Source organism: Microtus pennsylvanicus, chromosome 3 (genome assembly GCF_037038515.1).
Source record: "Microtus pennsylvanicus isolate mMicPen1 chromosome 3, mMicPen1.hap1, whole genome shotgun sequence".
Taxonomy (NCBI): domain Eukaryota; kingdom Metazoa; phylum Chordata; class Mammalia; order Rodentia; family Cricetidae; genus Microtus; species Microtus pennsylvanicus.
Window position 1 is genome coordinate 32,567,265 of NC_134581.1, and position 26,272 is coordinate 32,593,536.

The 26,272-nt window shown below is 46.9% G+C and overlaps 1 protein-coding gene across 2 annotated transcripts in view; it reads right to left on the reverse strand.

The window, feature by feature from the left end:
- Positions 1–26,272, reverse strand: part of Rasgrf1 (Ras protein specific guanine nucleotide releasing factor 1) — a 110,000-nt gene that overhangs the window by 63,076 nt on the left and 20,652 nt on the right. The window contains exons 3-5 of one of the 2 annotated variants that reach the window (XM_075965021.1): positions 18,192–18,339; positions 11,742–11,834; positions 8,489–8,742 (exon numbers count right to left, since the gene is read on the reverse strand). In XM_075965021.1, coding sequence (XP_075821136.1) covers positions 8,489–8,742; positions 11,742–11,834; positions 18,192–18,339 — 495 coding nt within the window. The remainder of the gene's footprint in view (positions 1–8,488; positions 8,743–11,741; positions 11,835–18,191; positions 18,340–26,272) is intronic. The other variant, XM_075965023.1, reaches the window with a different exon arrangement.

The following is a 26,272-nucleotide window of genomic DNA, read 5'->3' on the forward strand; positions in this document are numbered from 1 at the left end:
TCACATGTCTCTATTCTGGGAACTGTGATGCACATTCACTATTTTCTCTCAGGAAGTTGAAACAATTCTCTCAAACACAGCTCTGACACATGTGAGCCCCATCATTCACTTCAGACTTATCCCGGATGGTGATGTGGCTTTTCATTTGACTATAGAAGGTTCTGTATTTTCTTTCTGCCTCGACCTTGGACACCAGGCCTTTCCCAACTCCTACACTGCATCCGTATTCACTTGCAGTTTATTTTATGGGAAAATAGATAAACAGAGCTTGCTTTTATCCATCAATCCATCCATCCATCAATCCATCCATCCATCCACCCATCTATCTACCTATCCACCCCACCCCACCCACCTTTCTGTGTATGTGGTGTGTGCAAGCGTGTATGCATGCTTGCATGGGTGTGAAGACAAGCTGATGTAAGATGTGGTCCTCAGTTGCTCGCCACTGTATTTATTGTGGCAGGGTCTCTCACTGAACCTGAAACTTGTTTGTTCTGTTTGTCTAGCTAGCTGGCGACTACAGGTGGACCACTGCACCTGCCCCGCATTTGTGTGGATGCTGGGTATCTGAATTTCAGTTCTCATGCTTGTATAGCAACTGATTTGCCTACCCAGCCATCTTCTCATCCTCTTTATGACGTATTTCAATTGCAGGTAGGGTGTGTCTTTCATTGTTCTCGGAAACTTTAAAATCATTTTGTTAGGTTATACTTTGAGTAGAATTATTTTAAATTTAGAGAATATTTTTGGTGAAAGGACATTTGTGATATGGAATCTCTCTATTCTGGAATCTTTCTAATCTAGACACTGGTGCCCATTCCTCCCTTCCTCCCTCTCTCCTTCCCTCCCTCTCTCCTTCCCTTCCTCTCTCCCTCCCTCCCTCTCTCTCTGTGTATGCACATGCGTTTGTAGGCGTGTATGCATCTGGAGACCAGAGGTCAAACTTCAGTGTATTCCTCATGAACACTGTCAACTTTAAATTGAGACAGGGTCTCTCACTGGCCTGAAGTTCACCAAGTAAGCTAGGCTGGCCATCAAGCCCCAGGGATCTACCGTCTCTGCCACCTCAAGGCTGAGATTACAGGCTCACAGTACCACCTTCAGAGTTCTCACAAGGCTGAGATTACAGGCACACACTACCACCTTCGGTGTTTCCACATGGCTCTGGGGATGGAACCCAGACCTGACCAGCAGCGCAGCCATCTCCCCAAACCCCACTCATGTGTTTTCTGAGTCCTTCTTTGTGTCCTCATCATTTGTGTCCTCTGCTTATTTTTACATAGTCACGCCATTGGTCCTATTAGAAGCAGGATCATTTTCTTACATTTTTAAGTTGTTCTGTAGACAATGGAAAAACTACCCATCTGATAAAAAACTACCTAGACTCTAGACTCACTACCATGTTCCTATCAATTGTGACCTCTGACTTAGCCAACACAGCTACTCCCCCATGATCGGCTTCTGTTTTCACTGAACAGCAGCTCCGGCTGGCCAGCCTCTCAGGCCTTCCACTTAACCCCTTTGTGTTGTAGAACCCATTCTCCGCTCTCAATAGCACCTGCCTCTGTATCATCTCCCTGCCAAGCTGATTGCTAATGAATTCCTCACTGGTCCTCTGCTTCCCCTCCTGTGCCCAGCTCCCCCTCTCTCTGAACACAGCAATCTTGAACATCTACACTGATTATCTGGAGTGGCCTTAGTTTGGCCTGCCCCACTCCCATCCCCCGTCTGTCTTACGGATCCTTCCCTCTTTCTCATTTTGCTTCTGCCGCTCTGCCTTTATCTCTGTCTACTGCACTCAAGGTTTTCTTGCATCAGTTTTTGCATAGGCTGCTCTCTTGGTATGCACTGACATTTTTCGGTTGAAAGAAGGAAAGTGGGAAAGAGGAGGGAATGTGAGGGGGAGAGAGTGGAGTACTATATACATGAAAGTATACTTTAAAATTCATTTTTATTTTATGTGTATGAATGTGTTGCTAGCATATATGTCTGTACACCACATGCATGCCTTGTGCCCATGGAGTCAGAAGAGGACATTGGATCTCTGAGACTGGAGTTATGGGTGGTTGTGAGCCATCATGTGGATGTTGGGAATTCAATGCGGATCTTCTGCAAGAACAGGAAGTGTTCCTAATCACCACCTCTCTAGACTCAAGTATGCTTTTTTTTTAAATCAAATTTTTATACGAATAATTGGAAATCTTTCCACTTTATTCAGCTCTTTCAGTTTAGGTAAAAAATGATTGATTTTAGTCAGTTCTGTCAGTTTAAGTAAAAACGATTGATTCTTTTAAACTGCTAAGCTTATCATGACTCTCTAAGGAGCTCACACAACCCCGCTCCCCTAAAGCTCCTTTGAAGGTGGAAAGCTGCGAGCTGTGGGCAGAGCTCAGCCACCACACGGGCAGGTGCCAGACCAGAAGATGGCCACTCCACGTTCAGTCCCAGCAGTAGTGAAGACAGGGATTGAACTCCTGACCCCCCAATTCCAGTGGGTATTGATCACAGCCCAGCCTGTGTCAGAGGTCAGCAATTGTGGCATCGGGGCCAAACATGATGCACCCCATCTTGAATGACTCAGTTAAGAAGGACCTGGAGCCCACTATGCACTCCAGACTGGCCTCGAACTCTGAATCCTCCTGCCTTTGCCTCCTCCGTGCCGGCGTGTTAGGTATAGGTGCAACCACATCTGGGTTTTGTTTGTTCGTTTGTTTGTTTTTACATCTTAAATGACTGGGGGAACCCTCAAAAGGATACTTTGTGATATGTGAAAATTATATGAAATTTATATTTTAGTGTGTATAAATAAAAATAGGACCAGTGCTGCCCCATGGGTTTATGTCTCTATTATTGCTTAGTTGCCATGGGGAACATAGAGCCCACAGACTATAAAATGTTTATTTTTTATTAATTAATTTTTTAGGGACTAAAGCAATGACATTTCATGTGTCATTGTACTTGGCTCAGATATGTGTCTTCATTACTCTCCCTTTCCTTCCGCCACGTCCCACTATAAAATAGAGGAGCTCATATCTGGCCCTTTGCAGAGGGAATAAAGCACCTCTTTCACAAATAGGAGGATCTGGTTCATTCTCCAGCACCCATGGGGAAAATGGAGCGTGGTGATACAAGACTGCAATTCCAGCTCTGGGGAAGCAGACAAGTAGACCCTTGGTGCTTGCCAGTGAGCAGGCAAACTGCTCAGGTCCAGTGTAGTGAGAGACCTTGTTTCAAAATATAAAGGAAAAAAATAAAATGGAGAGAAATTGAAGGAGCGAGCCAGTGAGGACCTTTGGCCTCTACATGCACACATACGCACACACTCACACATACGGAAAAGAACTGGCTGGTTAAATATAGTGAAGGCTGTGGCAGCAGAGACCCTCTAGGTGTCTGCAGCAGGGATGTCTGCCAAGAGGGTAGCAAGGGAGTCTGGGGGACACTGAGGGCCATACCATTTACCATCTAAGGAAATCAATGAGGAGAAAGAAGTAGTTCATCTGAGTCCTGCTTGCCTGTCTCCTCCTTCAGCCATCAGGAAGGAGGCTTGACCAAGGTCAGCCCAAAGTGGAGAGAGTGGGGACAGAGCTGGGCAGAAGCAGGCCTGTACACTCTGCATTTTATGGCAGCTTTGGTGCCCACTCCTGTCCACTCTCCAGATCGCTCAGACACGACAGATGGGCTGTGGCAATTTCTTCCATGGATTTCCTCATTGGCACAAATCAGGAATTCAGGCAGTCGCTGTCAGTCATCAGAGTGACACACGCACCTCTGTCACCCAACAGAGGGGCCTCTTAGCACTACTGGGGCTTTCAGCACTCAGTGCCAGGCGTGGATTTTACTAGAAGGGAACTGCTCAGCTCTGTAGGCAGACCATCCTGGCCACTCAGAGCCTGCTGCAGCTGCTTAAGAGAGGCTCTTTCTGAGGTACGGCATGCAATTAACACCCGCCATGATGCTGCCAACCTGGAGAGTGGTCTCTTTCTTCTTTTCCAGGACCCTTTAAATGAGCACCAGTAAATTAAATCACCAAAGTGACGTCAGGTTTCTAATGGGGTTGTCCATTTCCTCTCACAGGCAAGGTTGCTGGGCATCACTGATTGCAGAAATGCCATCCAGGAAACAAGCAGGTGGCCTCACTCTTCACACGTGGTTCCCAGACCTCTGCCCCATGGGTGAGGTGGAAGGCAGGCAGGGTCATGTTCTGGAGCCTGTCCCCAAGACACTTAAAGTAGGAGGGAGATGGGACTCACATAGAGAGAGAGACTTCAGATAGAAGGGATATGTGGAGCCCTGTGCTGTGAGCTATACTCATCAGGAGAGCGGAGTTAAGAAGAGGAGCCTAGTTTTAGGCTCCTCTGTGATTTAACAAGATGCCCAGGGAAAGCATAAGCCTTAACATCAGACAGACCTAGGTTAAAATTCCAGCCCATGTCCCTGGATGTGTGCCTTTGAACACTTTCTAGCACTGCCCCGAGTCCTAAACCAGGCTTCTGGGAAATCCCTGAGGGTCAGAAAGCACAAGGGCTGGCACAAGGAGCCTGAGTCAGGCAGGTCCCACAGAGCAGTGCTTTAGCATGGGACCTGTCCACAACACTCAACTGTGCAGCGCTTTGGGTTGGGTTAGGCTAGGGGACTAGCAAAGAATTCCAACTGTTTTTTGTTTTGTTGAGATAGGGTCTCACTAGGTAGCTCAGGCTGTCTTGGACCCCAACTCAGAGAGATTAACCTGCCTCTGTCTCTTGAGTGCTAAAGGTGTGCACTGTTACACCTGGCTTGTTTTGTTTGGTCTTTAATCCAGCTGTTTGTTAGGCTCACAGGGAGCATCAAGCTTAAGACAGAGAAGACAGTGCTGTATGTATCTGGCCATGTATCTAGGAGGGCGAACAGGAGGTAGGCACCAGCTCTTGATGGAGAAAGGAGAAGTAAAGAGAGGAGAGAAGCTAAGTGCTGCAGATTTGTACACACCAGTAGGACCATGGGTCTTTCTCCTTAATACACACATGGCTTTCTATACCTCTTGGCTCCACACCCACAGATTCACCCACATACACATCCAAAATGCTTTAAATAAAACTGTGTCTGTAGGGGCTGGAAAGATGGCTTAGTGGTTGGGAGCACCTGCTGCTCTTGCAGAGGATCCAGACTCAGTTTTGAGCACTTATACGGTGGTACAACCATTTGTAATTCCAGTTCTAGGGGATCTGATAACCTCTTCTGACCTCCTCTGGCACTGCACATACATGACACACATACACACATGCAGGAAAAACACCCAGACACATAAAGTAAATACACGTTTAAAAATTGTGTCTGTAGTGAATATGTACAGACTTTCTTGCCATTGTTCCTAAACATTATATCATAATAACTATTTGCATAACTTTCTCATGGTCCTGGTTATTATAGGTCATCAGTGACGATTTAAAATATACAGGAGGGCTGAGGGTGGTGGCGCAGGTCTTTAATCCCAGCACTCAGGAGTTAGGTGGGTCTCTGTGAGTTCGAGGCCAGCCTGGTCTACAAGAGCTAGTTCCAGGACAGGCTTCAAAGCTACAGAGAAACCCTGTCTTGAAAAACAAAACAACCAAACAAAATATGCAGGAGGATGTGAGGGTTATATGCAAATTCTAGGCTATTTTACATAGCGGCTGGGTATGTGCAGTCTGCAGGGGTCCTGGAACCAGTCCTCATGATTACTGAAGGACAGTTATAGCGAACTAATACTGTAAGTTATATTGATTAATTTTCAACATCAATTGAATTTTACCTTCCTCAAATGAATCCTACTTAGGTTCTATTATTCCTTTTCTATACTACTATGTTCAGTTTGATATTTTGCATCCACATTCATGAGAGACACTGGTCTCTGGTTTTCTTTTCTAGTTATGTCTTTCCTTGGTCTTTTCTTTCATATAAAAGAAAAGCTGCTTTTACAATGGGAATGTTCCTAACACAGATATGAAGCTGCTTTCTTTCAGGCTCTATTATTATGAGCACTTGGGATATCCTTGACTAAATGCTTAACACAAGCCGTGTCCATTTCTGTCTCTCTTGGCCATGGTCTCATGATGATGTAGCTCAACCAGTTTTGAATGCTTGGGTTACTGGTGTGGTCCACCATCTCTATAGTATGAGCATTCAGCCAAAAATTTCAGGTTAAAAGAATTCTATTGAAGTTTGAGAAGTGACCCATATCTTTAATCCAAGCACTTCAGGCAGAGGCAGCCCAATCTCTGTCAGTTCAAGGAGTTCAAGTTTGAGGCCGCACAGAGCTACCTAGTGAAGTTGCCAATAAAACCATGGAAAGATAAATAAAAGCAAAAAGGCAGAATTATCTCTTAGTGATAAAGTTAAACAGTTACCCAAAGTTTGCAATCATGGCCTAACCTGTTAGTGAAATACAAATATCGCAGAATTATGACTGTTGCCTTAATCCCAACAAGGGCTCAGTGATTCAGCTCCTCAAAGGTCGCATGAGGCCAGAGGCCATTTCCTTCCTCTTGCCCACATCTCTGTTTCTCTCTCTCACCCTCGGCAGCTCAAATGTCCCATCTGCATACATTGTGCCCGTCCTGCCCCACCCACTGACTCTTGGCCACTTCAGACCACTCTCCTGCCTGGGCACCAGACCCACATCTTGCTGCCTCTCTCATCACCTCATGGTGTCCCATAGGCCTTTAGAACTTGTCACACTCCTTTGGCAGAAGTGGCAGGTACAGAGAAATTGACCCGTGTCCCAAGAATCCATGCAGAGAACCCAGAGGAGGGTTTGATCTGTTAGTAACATAACAGAACAAAGGTTCGGAAAGAAAACACAGCTACATGAACCCACGGCATCACAAGCGAACGGCCTTACTCCTAGTGACAACCATCCCAGAGCAACAGTCTAGTTCTGGGTCTTCTTTTCTGTTGCTTTTATCTAGTTTACACAATTTTGCCCACCACAGGAAAGTATACTCAAATTGTCTTCTAAGAAAACTGGTTCTAGGATGAGGCTGATGAAAAGTTTATAGTCTTCTGAAAGGCTGCAGACCCTGCACGAGAGCCGAGAGCCTGCATGTGGGAAAGAAACTATTTCCATTAAGTGAGGGGTGCAGGGTCCACAGCAGAGCTCTGGCGGTTGAGAACGGAAGTCTGAACCTGGTCTTCAGGTCACTGGCGTGGCACCAGGGTAAAGAGCATGCTTCATCGAACCTCTGGTACCCTTATCTGAGCTATGGTTTGTTCCTGACAAAACTCTCTGATGGTACAGGAAAGTGGGACGTCTGAGGGGTGTGGCCTAGTGGGACTGACTGGGTCAGGAACACTCTTAGGAAGGGGTTGGGAATGGCTTTGCACTGGGTCTTACAGGCAGGAGTGTTGACAGAGGTTTCTGCCCAGTCCTGCAGCCGTTCAGTCCCAAAGAAACACACAGAGGTCTACATTAATTATAAACTGGTTGACCTATTAGCTCAAGCTTCTTATTGATTGTTATATCTTACATCTTAACCCATAATTCTTGCCTGTGTTAGCCAAGTGGCTTATACCTTTTATCAGTGAGGCATTCTCATTTTGGTTCTTCTTGGTCTGGGTGAGCTTTCCCTCTTCCCAGAATTCTCCTGTTCTTATCACCCTGCCCCTACTTCCTGCCTGGTCGCCCCACCTATACTTCTGCCTGGCTACTGGCCAATCAGCATTTTATTAAAGTATAAGTGACAATTCTTTACAAAATACAAAACCATTGTCCCATAGCATAGGAGTGGGTTGGTTCTGGGGAGAGGGGGTTTGCTGTACGAGTGAAGTGAACCCCTCCTTCCTCTTATTTCCTTGTTTACCACGGGATGCCTCTCCTCCAGGAGCTTCTGTCCAGCAAGGCTCTGATACAAGAGCCTCCCAGAGGTCAAAGTTGCTGCTAAGTTCCTAAACTTTCCAAACAGGAGTGCAAATAAGCTGTCTTTTCTTTTCCTGCCTTCATTCCTTCAGTCCTTTCTTTTCTTCAGTGTTGGAGCCTCAACTGAAGATCTCCCACATGTTGGCAAATGCGTTCCATCTGAGCTGTATTTCTAACCATTTTTAACAGTGAGTATTCAGCTTCAGGTATTTCCTTATAGCAATTTTATAATTCTTAAATATTGAAAACGTAGTTTCTCAACAGTCGTGGGATTGGTGCTTTGGGTGGGATAGTTTCTGAGCATGTTAGGAAGTATCCATGCCCTTTGTCCATCAGATATCAGTAATAACCCCCTCAAAACCGTCATTCGTAACTGTCTTACCAGTGTCAAAATGCTTTAGATTTAGACTATGTAGGTCTCAGTTTGTATTCCCCTCTCACACCCTGAAACTGCTTGACCATATGACCTCAAATTATTTCCTTCCTCTCTGGGCCTCAGTTTCCTCAGTTGTACTTGGGAGGAAACAGATGTGGGTTTGTGTCAGGAGTCAGCTCAACATCTGCTGACCAATTCTTCCGGGCCTTCTCTCCACCTTTATTGTCCGTCCGGCTTACCTGTTCAGGAAGATGCTGCTGACGTCATCGTGTGTGATGGGAGGCTTCTTGGAGCTGGCCGCCATGCGTAGTGGGCGCAGGAAATTATTGACAAGGATGTGCAGTTGCTGCACATACTCGGCCTCGGCTTCCAGCATACTGAACACCACCTGGTTCCTCTTGCGCATGCTGTCGGCGTGGGGAGACCTGATGTAGTCCTGGATAACTGTCTTCCACTTCCGCCGGCACAGCCAGCCCCGAAGGAAGCTCTGTACCTGGTAAGACCAGTGGAGGAGGTTTATGTTAGTATCAGTTACTCTTGGTTTTGTGAGCTGTGTGTACCTGAAGGGCAGGGAGTACCGGTTAGTCATCTCTGCTGCTGGGAGCATAGGGAAGCAGAGCTGAGATGCAGAGCAGGCTCTGCTGCCTGTGAGAATGCTGAACGCGCTCTTTGGACCCTCTGAGGCAACTTTTCTACCTGTGAAATAGGGTCAGGGAGCATCACCACAGTATGGATTAGATAGCTTAGAAGTGTGGATTCTAGGGCCTGCTTCAGGCCGCTGCATTTGAACAAGTTTCCTGATTGCTTTAGAAGAGCAGAACGGACAAAAAGAGGACTAGCGTGGGGAGGACTGCTAGGCTGTGCTTGGCATGGTTGCGTCTTGTCTAATGACTCTTCTGAGAGCTCAGAGGTTTCAATTAAAGTTTGTCTGGAGAGGGTAATTATCAAATTGAACAGAACATGGCAAATCTGCTCATCTCCAGCTTTTCCGTGGCTTTGGAGCCCAAGTGCCAGCCTGGAGCCTCTCCCGAATCAGCAGGGAAATGAGTCAGGCACTTGCTCAGTGGCCTTGAAGTTGGCTGAGAGAAGTGGCCTCTGACAAGTGGCAGGAGCTTGGGAAAGGGTCTTCACTCGCTCCTGTGCCTGGACACACACAGAGAAATACATACAGAGAACACAGACACACATAAACATACATACTACACATACAACACACATACACACAGAAACAGAGAAACACACACAGAAACATGCAGATACATACATACACATACACACAGCCATATACACATAGCCACAGGTCATGCATACACAGACATATAAACATAGACATGTATACACTTACATGACAGATACACATAGACACATAAAGACACACAGATGTACACCGACATACTCATACAAGCACACACATGTGAAGACCCAGATACAAACAGACATACACGCAGTTGCTGTCTAGTTTTATGTCATCTGGATGCAGCTAGAGTCATCAGAGAGGAGGGCCTCAAATGAGAAAGTGACTCCATAAGATTAGACTGTAGGACATTTTCTTAATTAGGGATTGATGTGGGAGGGCCCAGCCCACTGTGGGTGGTACCACCCCTGGGCTAGTGGTTCTGGGTGCTATAGGGATGCAGTCTGAGCAACCATGGGGAGCAAGCCAGTAAGCAGTACCCCTTTATGGCCTCTGAATCCAGTTTGCTTCCCTGTTTATGTTCCGTCCTTTGCTTCCTTCACTCAGTGGATTATGATATGGAAGCAAAATATACCGTTTCCCCCAAAAATGCTTTGGTCATGGTGTTTCAACACAGCAGCAGAAACCCTAATACACAAATATACACATAAAGGCACAAGTACACACACACACACACACACACACACACACACACACACACACACACACACACAGTTTCCTCAAGTGCACAGGTTTCTAATCCAGAGTCATCTACTTCTTGAACTCTTGGGGCTTCTGGGCTGTGCATAAGCTCACGATCGGCTCAGGGAGGGACACAGAGACTGGGCCAGCATACCGTACTTTACCGAAGGACCCTGGCCATGGACAGCAAACACGCCTGCAGTGCAGATTCACCTCCAAGGACAAGGGGTCTTTGTAGAAAAGGGAGTGCTTTAAATCACCAAGAAACAGATATGGGGGTGGATTTGAGTCAGCCCCTATCAAATGCTGCAAGCAGAAAGGGCTGCCCTGAGTTGAGGGGTGCACTGACATGTTCAGGGACCGTAGCAGAGCCAGCCTTGGTGGGACCTGGTGTCAAATCTTCATGTTTGCTGATATGAGACTGACAGTTTCTGGATACCCATGTGGCTGGCTAGGCAATGGGAGAGGGCAACCTCTTCTGCCTGCGGCTGGCATTGCTAACTGTCCAGGATGTAGTTCAGGCTGTTAGACCTCCTGCTTCTCCAGGAGGCCACATGGTCATGCAGCTGAGTGCATGGGCTTGAGAACCGGTGTCAGGGCTTGAATGTCTCCCTGCAAATATTTAGCGGTGTCAGCTTTGACAGGTTACCTGCCTCTCTGTGTCTCAGCTTCCCCAGATATGAGACGGGGATGATGATCAAATCTCAGAGGCTTTTCCTGAAGATCCACTTAACCTGCCTCAGGCTCCCAGAATAGCATCTGGCACGCAGAAAGTGGCTAATGAATGCTGCAATTTCTATTTTTGAGAAACTAGATATCCAGATTTCCACATGAAGTGTTTAGCTCTTAAAGCACTAGCAACAAATATGAACGGGAAAATATACATGGGCTGAAAGCCATATGCATTGGGGAGGGCTGGACTTGGCCTGTGGGATATATTTGCAGTTTCTGGTCTGCGTGTCATGGTGTCCTTCCTGAAAACCTTACAAAGAAGATCTTCTTTTTTCATTTGCTGTTCTTAGGATGAACCATTTTTCTTGTCTTGAGTCTGGTACGATGAAAACATAGCCAGCCCCCTTCCCTGTGTTGTGGCACTATAGGGTGGTCTAGGGTATTGTTACTATCCTGGCTACTGGGCAGGTCCCTGACATCTCTTCCCTTGGGAACTCTGTTAGAGCTGAAGTAGAGGCTAGATGTGGGGTCTTATGAAGGCCAGCTAGCTTTTGAGCCCTGCTGGGGAGTGTGTAGTTGTGAGGTGTGTGTGTGTGGGTGCGCGCGCGCGTGTGTGCGTGAGGGACTGAAGAAGGGACAAGCAGATAAGTGATGACAGAAAGATGCCCCAGGTGTCTTGGTGAGGCTGCACAGTACTTGGAAGAAAACTCTTAGAGGGGACTTCCTAGACCTTGGTCCTGGCCCCATCGCCTTTCTTTTCATTGTTTCTATAAAATGGGGCTAGATCACCTTCACTCACAAGGACACCCAGAAAGCATGGCAGGTGTCAAAAGAGGCAAGTGGCTTCTGGGTCCATCTCTGGAACTGAGGTAACTGGGTGAGTGGCATGCCATAAGGACACATCGGATGGCAAGTGGGCACTGCCAGCCAGGGACGGTACAGACCTTCTTAATTTTCTTGATGTCACTGTCCTCGTCATTGGGGGTGACAATCTGGGTGGACTGGATGCGGTCTTTGTTCTTGAGCAGGGATGCAATCTGCAACAGAATCACAGGTCAGTAGCGGGCAGGGGACACTGACCAGCAAGCAGCGGCAGCACCTGAAGCCTGCTTCCTCTGCCACAAGAAACGATGGTGCTGTGCGCTGAGACTCCCGTCCCTAGCATTTTGTCAGTGAACCACACAGGTGCCAGATGCCTAGACAGCAGTGAATGCCACACTGGAACAAGTCCACCTTGGATACCGTAGGGGCCATCGGAATGTGGACAAGCTTCTTCTAGGTGTGAAGTGTTGGCTTTAGCTGGATCTGTGTTTCTCTCCCGTGTTTTGTAAACCACAGGTTCCTGATGGAGGAAGGTCATTGGCTAATAAAGGAACTGCCTTGGCCCATTTTATTGGTTAGAACATAGGTAGGTGGAGTAAACAGAACAGAACGCTGGGAGGAAGAGGAAGTGAGCTCAGACTCCACAGCTCTCCTCTCGGGAGCAGACGCCTCAGAGAGACGCCATGCTCCCCGCTCCTGGGAAGATGAAGCTCTGACCCAGGATGGACTTAGGCTAGAATCTTCCCGGTAAGCACACCTAGCTGTGCTACATAGAATATTAGAAATGGGCTAGTCCAGGTGTGAGAGTTAGCCTAGAAGAGGCTAGATAGAAATGGGCCAAGCAGTGATTAAAAGAATACAGTGTCCGTGTAATTATTTCGGGTAAAGCTAGCCTTGCGGGCAGCGGGGTGCTGGGGATGCAGCCCCGCCGCTCTTATTACTACAGGTTCCTTTTATTTTTACTGTGGTAAGAGATATAGGAAGATAAACATTACCATGTGAATCTTTGGTTTCCATGTATGACGTAGAATATGTGTGTGGTATGTGCATGTGTGTGCAGGAGGATGTGTACTTGTATGCTCCTAAAAATAGAGGCCTGAGGTCTTTCCTTGGTTGCTCTCCATCTTTAATTTTTGAAACAAGGTCTATCATTGAAAGTGAAGCTCATAAATTTAGTTAGGATGGGTTGCCCATGAATTTCATCCATCTTCACCAAGGCGGGGATTACAGGCATGTCTCACCATGCTTAACTTTTTACTTGGGTTCTACAGATCTGAACTCAGGTCCCTGTGCTTGAGTGGCAAGAACTTTACTGACTGAGCCATTAATTATTTTTAAACAAGAGTTTGTTTATGTATACACATACACACACACACAGACAGACAGACAGACAGACACACACACAAATGAGTAGATCAGAGGACAACTTTCAGGGTCCAGTCTCTCCTCCCACCACATGGGTTCCAGGATGGAACTCACATCGTCAGACTTGGAGGCAAGTGCCTTTACCTGCTGCACCATCTAACTGCCCTCCCCAGTGAATTGTTGTTGAGAGGCACCCCATCTGTTTGTAACGTGCAGCCTACATCACCACCCCTCCCTGGGGTCTTCAGGTGGAAACCCCATGTCCATTGCACAGTAAGTCCCTCCTCCTCCAGCTGCTGTGCTGCATTCCATGGCTGTGACTTTGACACCAGGCAGCTCATGTGGAGTTACTTGGTATTTTGTTTAGCATTGCTCCCTCAGGGTTCATTTATTTTGTAGCCTGTGTCAGAATTTTTTTTCACACATATTATCATCCCTAGTTTTCATATATCCCCTTCCTCCTGTCCTTCCATGATTCTCCACCCCTTCAGGCTGTTTCTCTTCCTTCTCCCAGACAGTCCCCTCTCTGCCTTTTGTATCTATCACTCATGTTCCTTCCAATTCCTTAAGATCTCATCCTCCCCTCTTTATGGCTGATTAAAGTTCCACGTGTGCTATGTACCTTTTCCTTACGCATTCATCTGCTGCTTTCTGGTCCTAGCTATTGTGAACAGAGCAGCAGTGAACATGTATGTACACGGATCTCTGTGGTAGGCAACACTCATCCACTTACAGACACTGGGCTGTCCTTTGTCTATTCAACGAAAACACGTGGGGGGATAAATCAGATCAGAGCTGGTGGTTCAGAGTTCGGCTCTGTTGGTTGGTCTCCTCTCTGGGTTACCCTGAAGTACTTCTTGGTATCAAAGTCCTCTTTGGAGCTTAACTACTTGCCCTGAAAGCTATGGTAGCCTCTAGAATATCTAAAATAACCTCCATTTGTCTTATTTGGGGATCATAGAGGATCAAGACCAAGACCCAGGGCTGGTGCCCGGGAGCTGGATGTCATAAATGTGTCTGAAACTGTCCCAGAAGACAGGCCAGCTATCATTTTGTACTGGCATTCACATATTAAAAAGAAAGAACTTTCTATTGAAGAAAAGCCACCCGCTTTCGCTCCCTGCTTTGCTGAGAGTTCTGTGGAGTAGCTAGAGTGGTCTCATTCATTACAGCTCCTGGTGGCTAGCACAGGACCCAGCATGCAACGGGCCCTTGTTAGCTGGAAAAATAAGTGTATTAAAAACCGATCAGAGCAACAGTGACCTCCAAACCCCCAACCACAGGAAGCTGCAGCAATCACCGAGCCCAGCACATCTAAAGGCAGAAGCTCAGGGAATTCTCTAAACACAGCTGCCGGCAGGCTGCACCCACCTCAGAACATGAGGCCGTGTGCCCTCAAGGCTACTTGCTGAACCTCTGGATGAATGGCTCTCAGAAATGAACCATTGAAGCCTTTGAAAGTGGAGTGAGCAGTTGCAAGCTCTTGACTCCTAGGCTGCTAAAATTACTCTGGCTGGCCTTCACTTGAAGAGTGTCTGAAAACATCTAACTAGAATGTTCAGTGGAGAAACCTGTTTGCCTGTTCACTCCCTTTTTCCCCCCCTCTGAAATACTTCCTTATATTTTCTCCTTCATCCTTAAGATTAGAACATTTACATGTTGAAATAAAAGGTCAATATTTTGTCCTCTAGTCTAAAAGGTTTATGGTACGTTCACACACACAGACACACACACACGAGGCACACAAACATGACACAAGCATAGAGCTCTTAGTGAGCTCACAGGCTTCTGCTGCTGGGTCAACACACCCCCCTTGGCCTGCAGGTCTTTATCTTCATGCCATCTGGCTTTCTTCGCCAGTTTTTTTGGTATTTGCATGGAGGATGGTGGTGATGGTGTTTGTTGGGGGCTAGTCTGCATTTAAAACTGATGATGGGGCCTGGAGAGTTGGCTCAGTGGTCAAGAGGGCTAGCTACTCTTTCAGAGGATCTGGATTCAGTTTCCAGCATCCACAGGGTGACTTATTACCCTCTGAACCTTCAGAATCAGGAGTCTGATGCCCTCCTTTGACCTCCTTGGATACCAGGAACACACATAGTTTACAGACAAACAGGCAGGCAACACTAATACACATAAAATAAAATAAATATAAACAAAAAATTAAAAAGCAATTAAAACTTGCAGTGTGCTTCTGACAGGCCTTCTATAGGACATTCAGTTCAACCAGTGGGGACCAGGGCAGAAAACAGGTACAACCAGGCTCAGTGCTGTACTGCCCAGTGCTCAGATAGCCCTAACAGTCTTAGAGTCTTTAAAACTCCTTTGTTTGTTCATTTTAGTTATCTGTGTATGTGGTGTTTGTGTGCACGCAGGCACACATGCCTCTGGAAGCCAAAGGACAGCTTCCACCAGCCATTCTTCCCTCCACCATGTGACCTGGGGATTGAACTCATAAGCTATGGTTTTATCCCCTGAGCCTAGAGTCTTTATTAAGGATCAGGCTGGGTGCACAGCTCAGGAGCGTTGGGAACTTGGATTGTTGTAGCAGTCTTGGGCTACGGCCTGTGGCAACTCAGTTTTCTCCCTCTTGCTTTCCTCTGGTCCCTTCCAAGCCTGTATATCTCCTTCATGCCCACCCCATCTGACAATCTCAATGGTGTCTCAGTGTTGGGCTCTGTGACAGGCAAGGTGCATCTAGGATTACAGGTGTGTCCTACCACCTGGGGAGCCGAATCAAGGGGTTCCTGAGGCCAGCTGTGGAGGTTTGAATGGGTATGTCCCCCATAGACTCATGTGTTTGAATGCTTAACCCATAGGGAGCAGCACTATTAGGAGGTGTGGCCTTGTTGGAGTAGGTGTGGCCTTGTTGGAGGAAGTATGTCACTGTAGGGGTGGGCTTTGAGGTCTCCTAGTTCAAACTACATCCAATGTATCACACAATCTCCTTCTGTTGCTTGCAGATCAAGATGTAGAACTCCCAGCTCCTTCTCTTGCACGATGTCTGCCTGCATGTTCCCATATTTCTTGCCATGAGGACAATGGACGAAAGTTCTGAAACCATAAGTCAGCCCCAGTTCAATTTTTCGTTTATAAGAGTTGCCATGGTCATAGTGTCTCTTCACAGTCATAGAAACCCTAAGACCCCAGTCGAGGCTACACAGTGAAGAGTTGTATAAAACAAATGTCCAATAAGGCACGACCAGAACAGTGGTGTCTATCCACCATGAAGGGCAGGGCATTTGATTGGAAACATTGCTCCGAATTCCCACCAAGTAGGCCTTTCCTACCATTACACACACCCACACACACCTCCACACCCCAACCCAGGCTTCTGACTGGCCTGCTCCTAGTCCCCCGGGGGCTCTGCCCTTTGCACCTGTGCCTTCTTGGACCCACAAACTAATAAACATATTCAAGGACATCAGCAAACTGAGCTTAATATCCTCTGGCGTTTAAATACCTTTTCAGAACCAAGGCTCATACAGCACCGCTGTGGCCCTGTTCACACTCTAACACAGCAGACTAGAAAGGCAGACATCTCCACACTCCTAGAGCCTTCCAGAGCCTGCACTCACTCACTCACCAAGCCCTCACATGCTATCATGCCAGGCAAGAGGGGCTGAGTAGCAGCAGAGGCTGCCCAGCCCTTATGCAGTTTTTACCAGGCTGCTGAAATCAAGGACATGCAGGGAACTTTGTGCTGAGCTTCAGAAAGACTTGTGAGCTAGGGTCTACAGCGTAAGTTGAGCAGGAGCTCCATCAGGAGGTGGCAGTCCTTGGCAGAATTTGGCTAGGTGGAGAGCGTGGGCATGAGAAAGGCATGGCGCCCACAAAGGAACAATCGCATGTGCAAAGGCCAGCGGCTGGGACAGTTCAGTGCTCTGGGATGCAGGGTGGGTAATGGGGCCACAGCCCTTCTCTGGTCTCATTGTGTGTTTGTGTTGGGAAGAGGGAGTTCTATTTGGATTCAGGAAGCTGTGTTGTGCTATCATACACCTCAGTAGGATGGAGCCCAGAATCAGCCACTGGTGTTAGGAAAAGGACAGTTTTGGGCTAGCCTCTGGAAGACTGTCAGAGGCATTGTACAGAGTAGACAGACTAGCAGATGGATGGGAGCCCATGTTCCAGTTCTAGTTCTGTCATTTCTCATCTAGGTGCATTTGGACAACTGACCTGAGCTCTCTCAGCCTGGTTTCTCACGGCTTATCCTACTGATGGCAACTGGAGCCGATGAAAGAAATGGGTCTGAAGCTTGCAGGACTAAAGATGGGTCAAATGTGGAACTCCAGTTAAACATAAAGTTGTAAGTTGATATTACTGCTGGTTTAGAGCTTTGCTGCCGCTGGATGAGATAGGGTTGGTGACTCCGAGGCTCTGTACTTTCTAGACAGAGCAGGGAGGTGCCAGGCTACAGCTACAGGTGTGGGAAGGAGTCTGTACACAGATAACCCTGCACCCGGGGCTTCTAGCTCTGAGGATGACATCTCCATGTTTTTAATCCTTTTCCATTGGGATCACAGTTTTTTGAGTGGCACCTGATGGGATCAGGGAGCACAGCCTGGGGATGACGGGTCTGGACCACATGAATCCCACCTCTCATTGCGCCCTGCCTCATTAGGTGGGTTCTTGCATGTCTCTTCTCCACATCCTGGCATCTAGAGTGTCTCATGGGCTGCTAGGGAGAATGCCTGAGAACTTGTGCTTCCAGGAGTCAACAGCATCTCCTGGCATGGTACCTAAATGCAGGTTCCCTTTTGGGAGTTCTGGGGTCGCCCAAGGCTTTGGTAACCAGTGAGTGGCTAGGCTCCAGGAGGTGTTTGCAGGACTTCTGCCCAATGAGGACACACACAATAAAACCTTGGTCTCATCATCAGGGGCATACACCAAAAAGCCTGTGATTTATTATTTGATACTTGTGTATCTGGTGAAGGCACAGAGGGAGAGTTTGCAGTCATGACTACAGGTGATATTGTACTCCAGAGTCTGGGGCTGACAATGGTGACATTTAATGTGTCCTTAATAACGTATCTATTAAACATTTCACTCATTCTTATCACCTTGTTTGGTCATAGCAAAGACCCTGCATTATATAAAGCAACTCAGGAGCACAGAAGTGGGGGGACACACTTCAGGTGGTACTTGGTAAACACAGAGGTGGGAGGAGTCTGGGGTTTGACCTGGCCTGGGGACCCCTGGCTTGCAGTCACCTCTGCCTTCAGTCGCTCGATCTCGATCTGGCCGTCCTCGATCTGCTGTCGCAGCTGCTTGGCCACCGTCTTCTCTGTCTCTACTATCTGCAGCAGGTGCAGGTACTTCTGCATGAGCGCCTCATGTTCCGTGGCCAGTGTCCTGTAGCTGTGGACAGAGGTGCATGGCAGGTAAGCAGCTGCCCCTGTCTCTAGGCCCTACACACCCCATTGCCTATAAACTTCTGGCTTCTTTATTAGCCTGGCTCTCTGGGTTATGTTCTCTTTCTGCCTCTCTTTCTCTCTCTATATCTCTATCTTTCTCTGTCTCTCTCTGCCTGTCTCTGTTTCTCCCTATATATTATGTATACACATACATACACAGACAGAAAGACAGACACACACACATACACACAATCTCTCTCTCCTCCTGGGACGTTTTCTAGGTAGATAAGCATTTTGAAATATACCCTCGCCCCTTTTCTTAACTCCATGCTTCTTCTTAGGCTACTTCTGGGATTCAGCTGAGTTGCCTTGGTGGGCTCTAGGGGTCTTCTTTCAGCACCTGAGCTTCTAGTAATGGATACACTGTATGCCTAAAGAGTGCTCAGTGGACATTTGCTGCATGCAAGGGTCACTACAGATGCATGCCTCAGGGCTTGTGGGATATACAGAGGTCAAGTAGGCACATACATCTTATTGTTTATTTGGATGATACCTGAAGACACTGCACAGGACACAGAAGTGTCAGGTGGTGAGTCACGGGACCTTAGTGTATGCTAAGAAGGAGGGGACCAGCAATGAGGGGAAGTGTTTAGGTGGCACCAGCGCAGAGAGTCTTAAAGGAGGGGAGGGGGTATCTCATCATGTTCCTAAATTAACATGTGGTACACAAATGGACAGAATGGCAGATCAGGAATAGAAGTCACCCCCCCCAGGAGAGACCTCGGTCCCCTGTGCTCTGGGTCTGGACCTCTCCCTGATATAACAAGACCATCAGAGTGCAACACAGCGGTGGAAGAGACCCAGTGTGCAGAGAGGCTTGGCGAACAAAACTCCAGCATCTCAGAGGAAGGCTCTTATCCAGATATGGCCAAGGTCAGGGCCTTGGAAGGGAAAGGTTAGAGTTATCAGGGATAAATGAGGTCTAGGTCTATATCCCTCACATTCCTCAGATTCCTCCTCTTGCTTCATCCCACCATCACCCCAGAACCATCTCTTTGCCTTTCCTCTGTCACCCCTACCCATTGCTCTGTCCTCCTGCCCTCTCATCACTAAGCAATGTCTGTGTCTCCTATCTTAGTGGCAGTGAGGGGCTCTCCTTTCCTTCCTCTGACTGGCAGAGCCCAGGATAATCCATATGCCCATTAAAGCCCTCTGCAGGGTCTCTGTCAGAGCAAACTGCCTCGGTTCCATCACATTCCATCCTAGGATCCAGAAAAGGTTCAAGTCCGCACCCTTTAGAACAAACCAAGCTGTCCCTCCACCTCACTAACTCTACTCGCTCTGTGATGGATAATCCTGACTGTCAAAGTGACTGGCTTGAGATGGCTGGGATGCTAGGAAAACACACATTTCAATGTATTGGTGAGAGAGTGTCTAGTGATGACTAATGAAGGAAGGGCTGGGAGGATTTGCTTTAACTGTGAGTGGCACCGTCCCATTGCTGGAGGTTCAGAAGGAACCAAAGGGGAAGAGGAAGGAAGCCTGTTCCTGACTTCGAGGACACTCTTTCTGTCTGCCTCTGGTGGCCATGAAATGAACAGCTTCATTCTGCTACCAGCTCATATTATGGTCTGCCCTACCACAGTCAACAACAGAGCCAACGGAGGATTGAAGCTGCTGAAACATGACCAAAATAAACTTTTCTTCCTTAAGGTTGTCCTTCCAGGTAGCTGTCCCCTTCTTTCCCATTTGTTCAGCATGCCTTCTTGAAAGAGCATCTCACCAGTGTCTCCCAGCACTTTCTGCATCCTATCAGCATAGCATTGGTTTTTAGCACCCATAGCAACTGGCTCCTCCTCTGGGGTCATCCACTCTCTCCTACTGGCGAGACTGATAGAATGTGAGATTGATTTTAGCCTGCCAGCTTCTGGCATTATTAGCAGGCAGCCCTGCGCACATTTGGCCAGTGGGGTCAAGCCAGGGAGGAAGGTCTTTGACTCAACCTCAGGAGCCTGTCGCATGAGCTCACAAAGTGTCTGTGGCCCTCAGTGTTTGAGGTGAGACTCTCAGGAGGCCATGGCAGAAGCAACCTTGCATCAAAGAAGGGCCATGCCAAGGTGCTGAAGTAGGCAGGTTAGCTACAGAGGGTCCTATTCTCTGATGATGCCAGAGATGCCTTCTTGGGAGGAGGCTAACTGTAGCCATATCTTGAGGGTGGGAGGGCATAGCAGGAAAGGCTTGCTCCACCAGGCTCAGGACAGCTGTGGCAAGGAAGGGACCTGGGGAAGAAACTTTGGTCCATAGAACTGATCTCTTAAGTAACGGACTGTGAGAGATGCCATCCCAACATAGCACTCTGAGAAAGATTAAAATGGCGATCTGGGCGCTTCTTTTGTGAAAATGGACACAGACTTGAAGGACTTTCCAGCTTCCTCAGATACTTAGTTGTCTTCACTTGAAGCAAAATTCAGTTGAGAGCAAGGAGTCTGCACAGGGGTACGAAGCACAGCTTCCTCATCAGTCTAGATTTACTAATGGAAGACACTCCAGTGCTTCCAAAAGGAGTCTCTTCTGCAGATTATCTGCCTGCGTTCCCTTCCCCATTCCCTTCCCTCTTCCTTATCCTCCTCTTTCTTTCCTCCTTTCTTCTCCCATCGTCCCACTCCTTCCTCTTTGTTCCCACTTTTTCCTTCTCTTCCCTATCATTTTCCCCCTCTTCTACCTCCCTTTCTCCTTCCCATCTCTCTCCTCCTTTCCTTCACCCTCCTCTCCTTTTATGCTTTGAATGTGAAGTCTCATGTGTCAGGAAATAAGTGCAGCGAAAGCTGGGGCCAAGAACAGCAGGGGTGCTGCAGAGATTAACACTGTTAAAGAGGCCACTGGACAGGGGAGATGGCTCAGTCAGGGGAGCACCTGCCACTCAAGAGTGAGAAATTTAGTTCAATCTACAGAACCCATATTAAAAATATAAATAAATAAATAAAATAGGCTATGATGGTGTGTGCTTGTAATCCCAGCACTGGGGAGGTAGACAGATCTAGCCTAGCCTACTTTGAGAGTATCTGCCCAATGAGAGACCTAAACACACACACACACACACACACACACACACACACACACACACACACGTGCGCGCGCGCCAGACTTCACCCACTACAAGCTCAAGGATATTTGAGAGTCCTTGCTTTGAGAAGCCACAGGGAATCTATGAAAATCCTTCCCTACATCCAATCATTAAGTACTCAGAGGCAGCTGCAGGCATAAGGCAATCCGTTTGTGGCTGCTGCTGGAGCCAGCGGCAGAATCTGGTGTTACCTATAGGACACTGGTTTTAGAGGCATGCAGGATGTGAGTTGTGGGTCCCAGAGGTTTCCACCCAGATTTCAAAAGAAGGCTTGGGAAGCTAGACAGTATGGGAGGGTCAGAGACCCTGTGGGTAGTCCCTGAGAGGACGGAGTTGTTAGAGTAGGGTATGGAGCTCTTGGAGCCCTCAGGAGGTTGGAGATACCAAGACTGGGGGACATCTGACCAGGAGAGTTTTAGGAAGTCAACAGGGCTTCTGAGAGGTGACATTGAGGAGCCAGGAGTTGATACACTACCTGGGGCATACAGAGAGGGAGAGAGGCCATGGCTAGGTAATAAAGATGGCGAACTTCCAAGAGGGCTGGCTTCTCTCTCACCCTCATGACTTGAGGCATACACCTTACAGTTTAAAAAAAAAATGCCTTAATGAACATTTTATCCTGTCAGTAGGGCTGACTCCTGGCTCAGGGAGTCCCAGCCTGCATCAGGACATGTTTGCACAACACCTGCAGGCCAATCAGCCATTCCTTCTTTCTTCCAACTGAACTTCCAACTTCACCCACTACAAGAGTTGTTATGTTAGGTAAGGGACTTTAAACTATCCCAGTCCTCAAGGAGAAGCCACGCCTCAGCTTCCCCAGTCCTCCTCTGCTTTGCAGAGGGGTCTTTTCTTTGTGTGCTTGCTGTGTGTGTACAAATCTTCACCCTTTCTTGACTGCCTGTATGCTAACACCCTTCCCTTCCCAGCTATCCACTTCCTTTAATCGGCCTTAACCTTCCAGTTTCTCCTACCTCCCAACAGTCCCTTCAATGATGAATTTATCCTGGGTCAGTCCACTGATTAGGTCAGAGCTGGCTTGAGAATTTCCCTGCGGCTACCTGTTGTGATGGAGAATTTTTTTCCTGACTTTTAATTCTTTAACCGACAAAAGAAATGAACCTGGTCAAGATCCCTAGATGGTAACAATATAAAGCCACAGCCAGAAAAGACGACAGGGATGGGATTTTCCAAGCTTATGGGAGCTTATACCATGCCCCAGATCCTGGGTATGCTCGAGACATGACCTTGATACCCAGACATGGAGCTACATGGTATAATGTTTGCCCGACTGGGTGTTGGCTTCATTCCTCTTTCTATGTTTCTATTCCTCTCTTTGGGTAGAGGGAGGGCCTTATCACTGTATGTTAGAAGTCCATGACTTCCTTTTTTATTTTATAGATGTTAACAGCCACTGTTGCCTTGAGTCATTGAAGAGTTTAGACAGCCTTCTGAGAAATTCTGGGGCTATTAAGACTGGGGACCTTTGGGGACATGGTAAATACATTTTACACTGTGAGATGGCCATGAGCCTTTGGGGGCCAAGGGAAGAATATTATACTTTAGTCTGGAATGTTCCTCATGGGCTGATGTTTAAAGGCTTGGTGGCCAGTAGATGGGCTTTGGGGAGCAATTGTGAGGGCTCTGCCCTAATCAGTGGCCTGGCCTTTGATGAATTCGTCATTGAATGACTGTTGGGAGGTAGGAGAAGCTGAAAGGCTAAGGTCTAACTGGAGGAAGAGGGTTGCTGGGGAGTCTCTTTGAAGGGTGTGCTTGTCCCGCAGGTCTTGCGTCTTGCTGCTATGAGGGGAACAGTTTCCCTTGGCCACACCCTTCTGATAAGCTGTTTATGTCCTAATACAGGCCTAAATTTCATGGAGCCAGCCAACTATGGGCTGAAACCATGAAGCAAACTAGGTCTTTCTTCCTTTAAGCTGATAATCTCAAGTTTTTGGTAACAACAGTAGCAACAACAAGAAAAATATCACTTTCCCTCCCTTCGCTCCCTATCTACCCACCCAGCACCCCCTTCTTCACATTCTCCTCCTCTATTCCTTCCTCCTTCCAGTGGATACTGAGCCACTCCTGGTGTGTGTAGTCTTTATGAATTCATGGACTTTCAGAACTAGAAGGAAAGTCAGGGGTCATGAAAAGCTGACCATTATGATTTACTCAATAAAGACACTGAGGTCCCGGAAGGAGAAGCAATTTGCTTAGAACAACAGTTGGTCAGTGTCAAAGCTGGAGGTGGAATCGGCCCTAGGATCTGAGAGGGCATTTCAGTCTCTCTGCCCCCTGGCCTGGCATCTACTTCTTGCTAACAAGCTGGATATAAAGCATATTGGCTGCTTTATCTTATAAATGACTACACACATACACTACAGAGACATCCCATAATACTAGACTGTGATACACACAGTGTGAGAGAACATTGTGTCTCTACATGGCTATTAATACACCACAGTGCTTATTTTTATACACGGAGTGTTTCTATTAAGTATATGTAAATAAAACTAAATTGCGAATATGTAAAAATGCTTCATACTCAATATGGCTGTGGCAGACAGCCAGTTGTTGTTGCCACTGCTGCACACACACACACACACACACACTCACACACATACACACACACACACACACACACACTCACACACATACACACACACACACAGTTGTAGAATGTGATCTTCCAAGTTGACATTCTGTCATAGAAGGAAGGGGTTGGGAGGCTCATTGGATCTTCACCAGAAACTCCAGTCGCTTCCTCATGGTCATTTTTACATGTGGCCTTGGGGTGCGCAAGGAGTTAGCATATATTGTCTGGGGAAAGTTGACAGAAGATGGCTTCATCTCTGTGACTATGGGAAAGTCGTAATCTACGCTGAATGAAGACTTTACAGTGTGGGCGCTGTACAGCCCTGCCAGTAATCCCTCACTGCTCTGTAACTGAGCCCAATAAATTTGTTCATTGCCCAGGGTGAACCCTGTAGAACCTTTGGTTTTCTGGTTGGGACTTTACAAAAACAAGGTGGACTTTTTTTTACTTCTCCCCAAGGAAGGAATTCTTGCAATACATGCATATCCACACATGTACATTCTCTCTCTCTCTCTCTCTCTCTCTCTCTCTCTCTCTCTCTCTCTCTCTCTCTCTGTCTCGTTCTCAGGTGGAGGTTGAATAAAGCTCATAGTTTAAGGACCTGACCTTGATTTTAGCCTCAGAAATCTCATTTGAGCCAGGACTTCTTATCCACAGAACCACAAAGTAATGAAAGGATATATCGAGCTGACAAGTCTGTGGTGATTTGTTATCCAGTAACAGAAAACTGAAACATTTTAATATTCATCATTCATTTTAAAAAATATGAGCTTCAATACACATAGTGGGGAAAGCACAGATCCTAACATCACAGTGCTGAGGAAGGCAAGCCTAGGAAGTAGTTTAGCAACTTGAGACCTCACTTGGCTTAGGATATACCTACACCTCTCTTTTAACAGTGCAATGATAGCCTGAAGTTCTTATTTGCATATAATACACACATACACACATAGACACATACACATGTACACACAGGCACACACAGACACATACACACTCCTTTAGGAAACTCACTTGGCAACCTGTTAGCAACCAGAACTCCTATCTGCACTGGTTCACTTGCTCATCCCCCTCTGAAGAATACAGTGTTGCTTCTCTTTTCCTTAACAACCATCAAACTTAGACAGCTTCTATTCAGTCATACTCTAGTTATGTTCTGCTGTAGAGTAGGAAGGTCAGTCTGGCCTGAACTATCTTTGGTATCTTTGGGTGCATTTGCTATAAGGCCAACTACATCCTTAAAGTGAATTTTTAGGGAAAACCCCTCATTTACCATCATGTGATCAGAATCAGATGAATTATGGAAAGGACATGTGCAGCAGAAAAGACATCTATAACTTAATATATTGATTAAGACAAAAATCCACCCACACCCTTAAGCAACAAAATCTTGTCCTTTATTTGAGCCCCATAGAAGGTTCTAAACAATGATTGGGCCATGAATCTTGTCACTCTTGGGACCTGCTGTCTCTCTTGACAGAGTATCTGATGTCTTCTACCACTTTGCTACTTTTACAATTTTGTGTGGACCTTTCAGTTCTTTGAAGAAGATACTAAGAGCCTGAACATACCCAGTCCAGGTCCCAAACACTAGTAACAGAGTGAACGATTATGAGAGAAAAGCATAAACCCTTCATCAAGGCAAAGCTAACTTCTAGCACCGAAGAAGCACTTCCCACTCTATTCCCACCCCAGAAGCTACTGCTGTTCCGCTTTCCCTCACCCTGTTTAGTTTTGTCTCATCTAGAATTTCATATAACTGAAATCGTACAGCACATATTTTTCACTATCTCTACTCAGCATATTGATTTTGAAATTCATCCATCTTGTAGTACATAACTGTAGTTGATTCATGTTTATTTCTCAGCAATGTTCCATGGCATGGATGCACGAGAGATTTGTTTATATACTAGCTTGTTAATGGACATCATGGCTGATAGTTTGCATAAGGCTGTTAAGGACATTTACAGAGGTAACTTTTTGTGGTCATTTCTCATCTCTTTTGGATAGGTCCCAAGGAATGGAACTAATAGATGACAGAACATATGGTAAGCAGCTGCCGGGTCATGTCTCGGTCTGGTTGTGCCGTTTCTCACCCCTGTGGTGCTTCCTGTGTCCTTTCAGCCTTCCACCAGCATTTGGTGTTGTCCATTGTCATCATCTCAGTCACCTACCTTATAGACACTGTGATTGCATTGTCTCTAGAAATTGTATTGATTC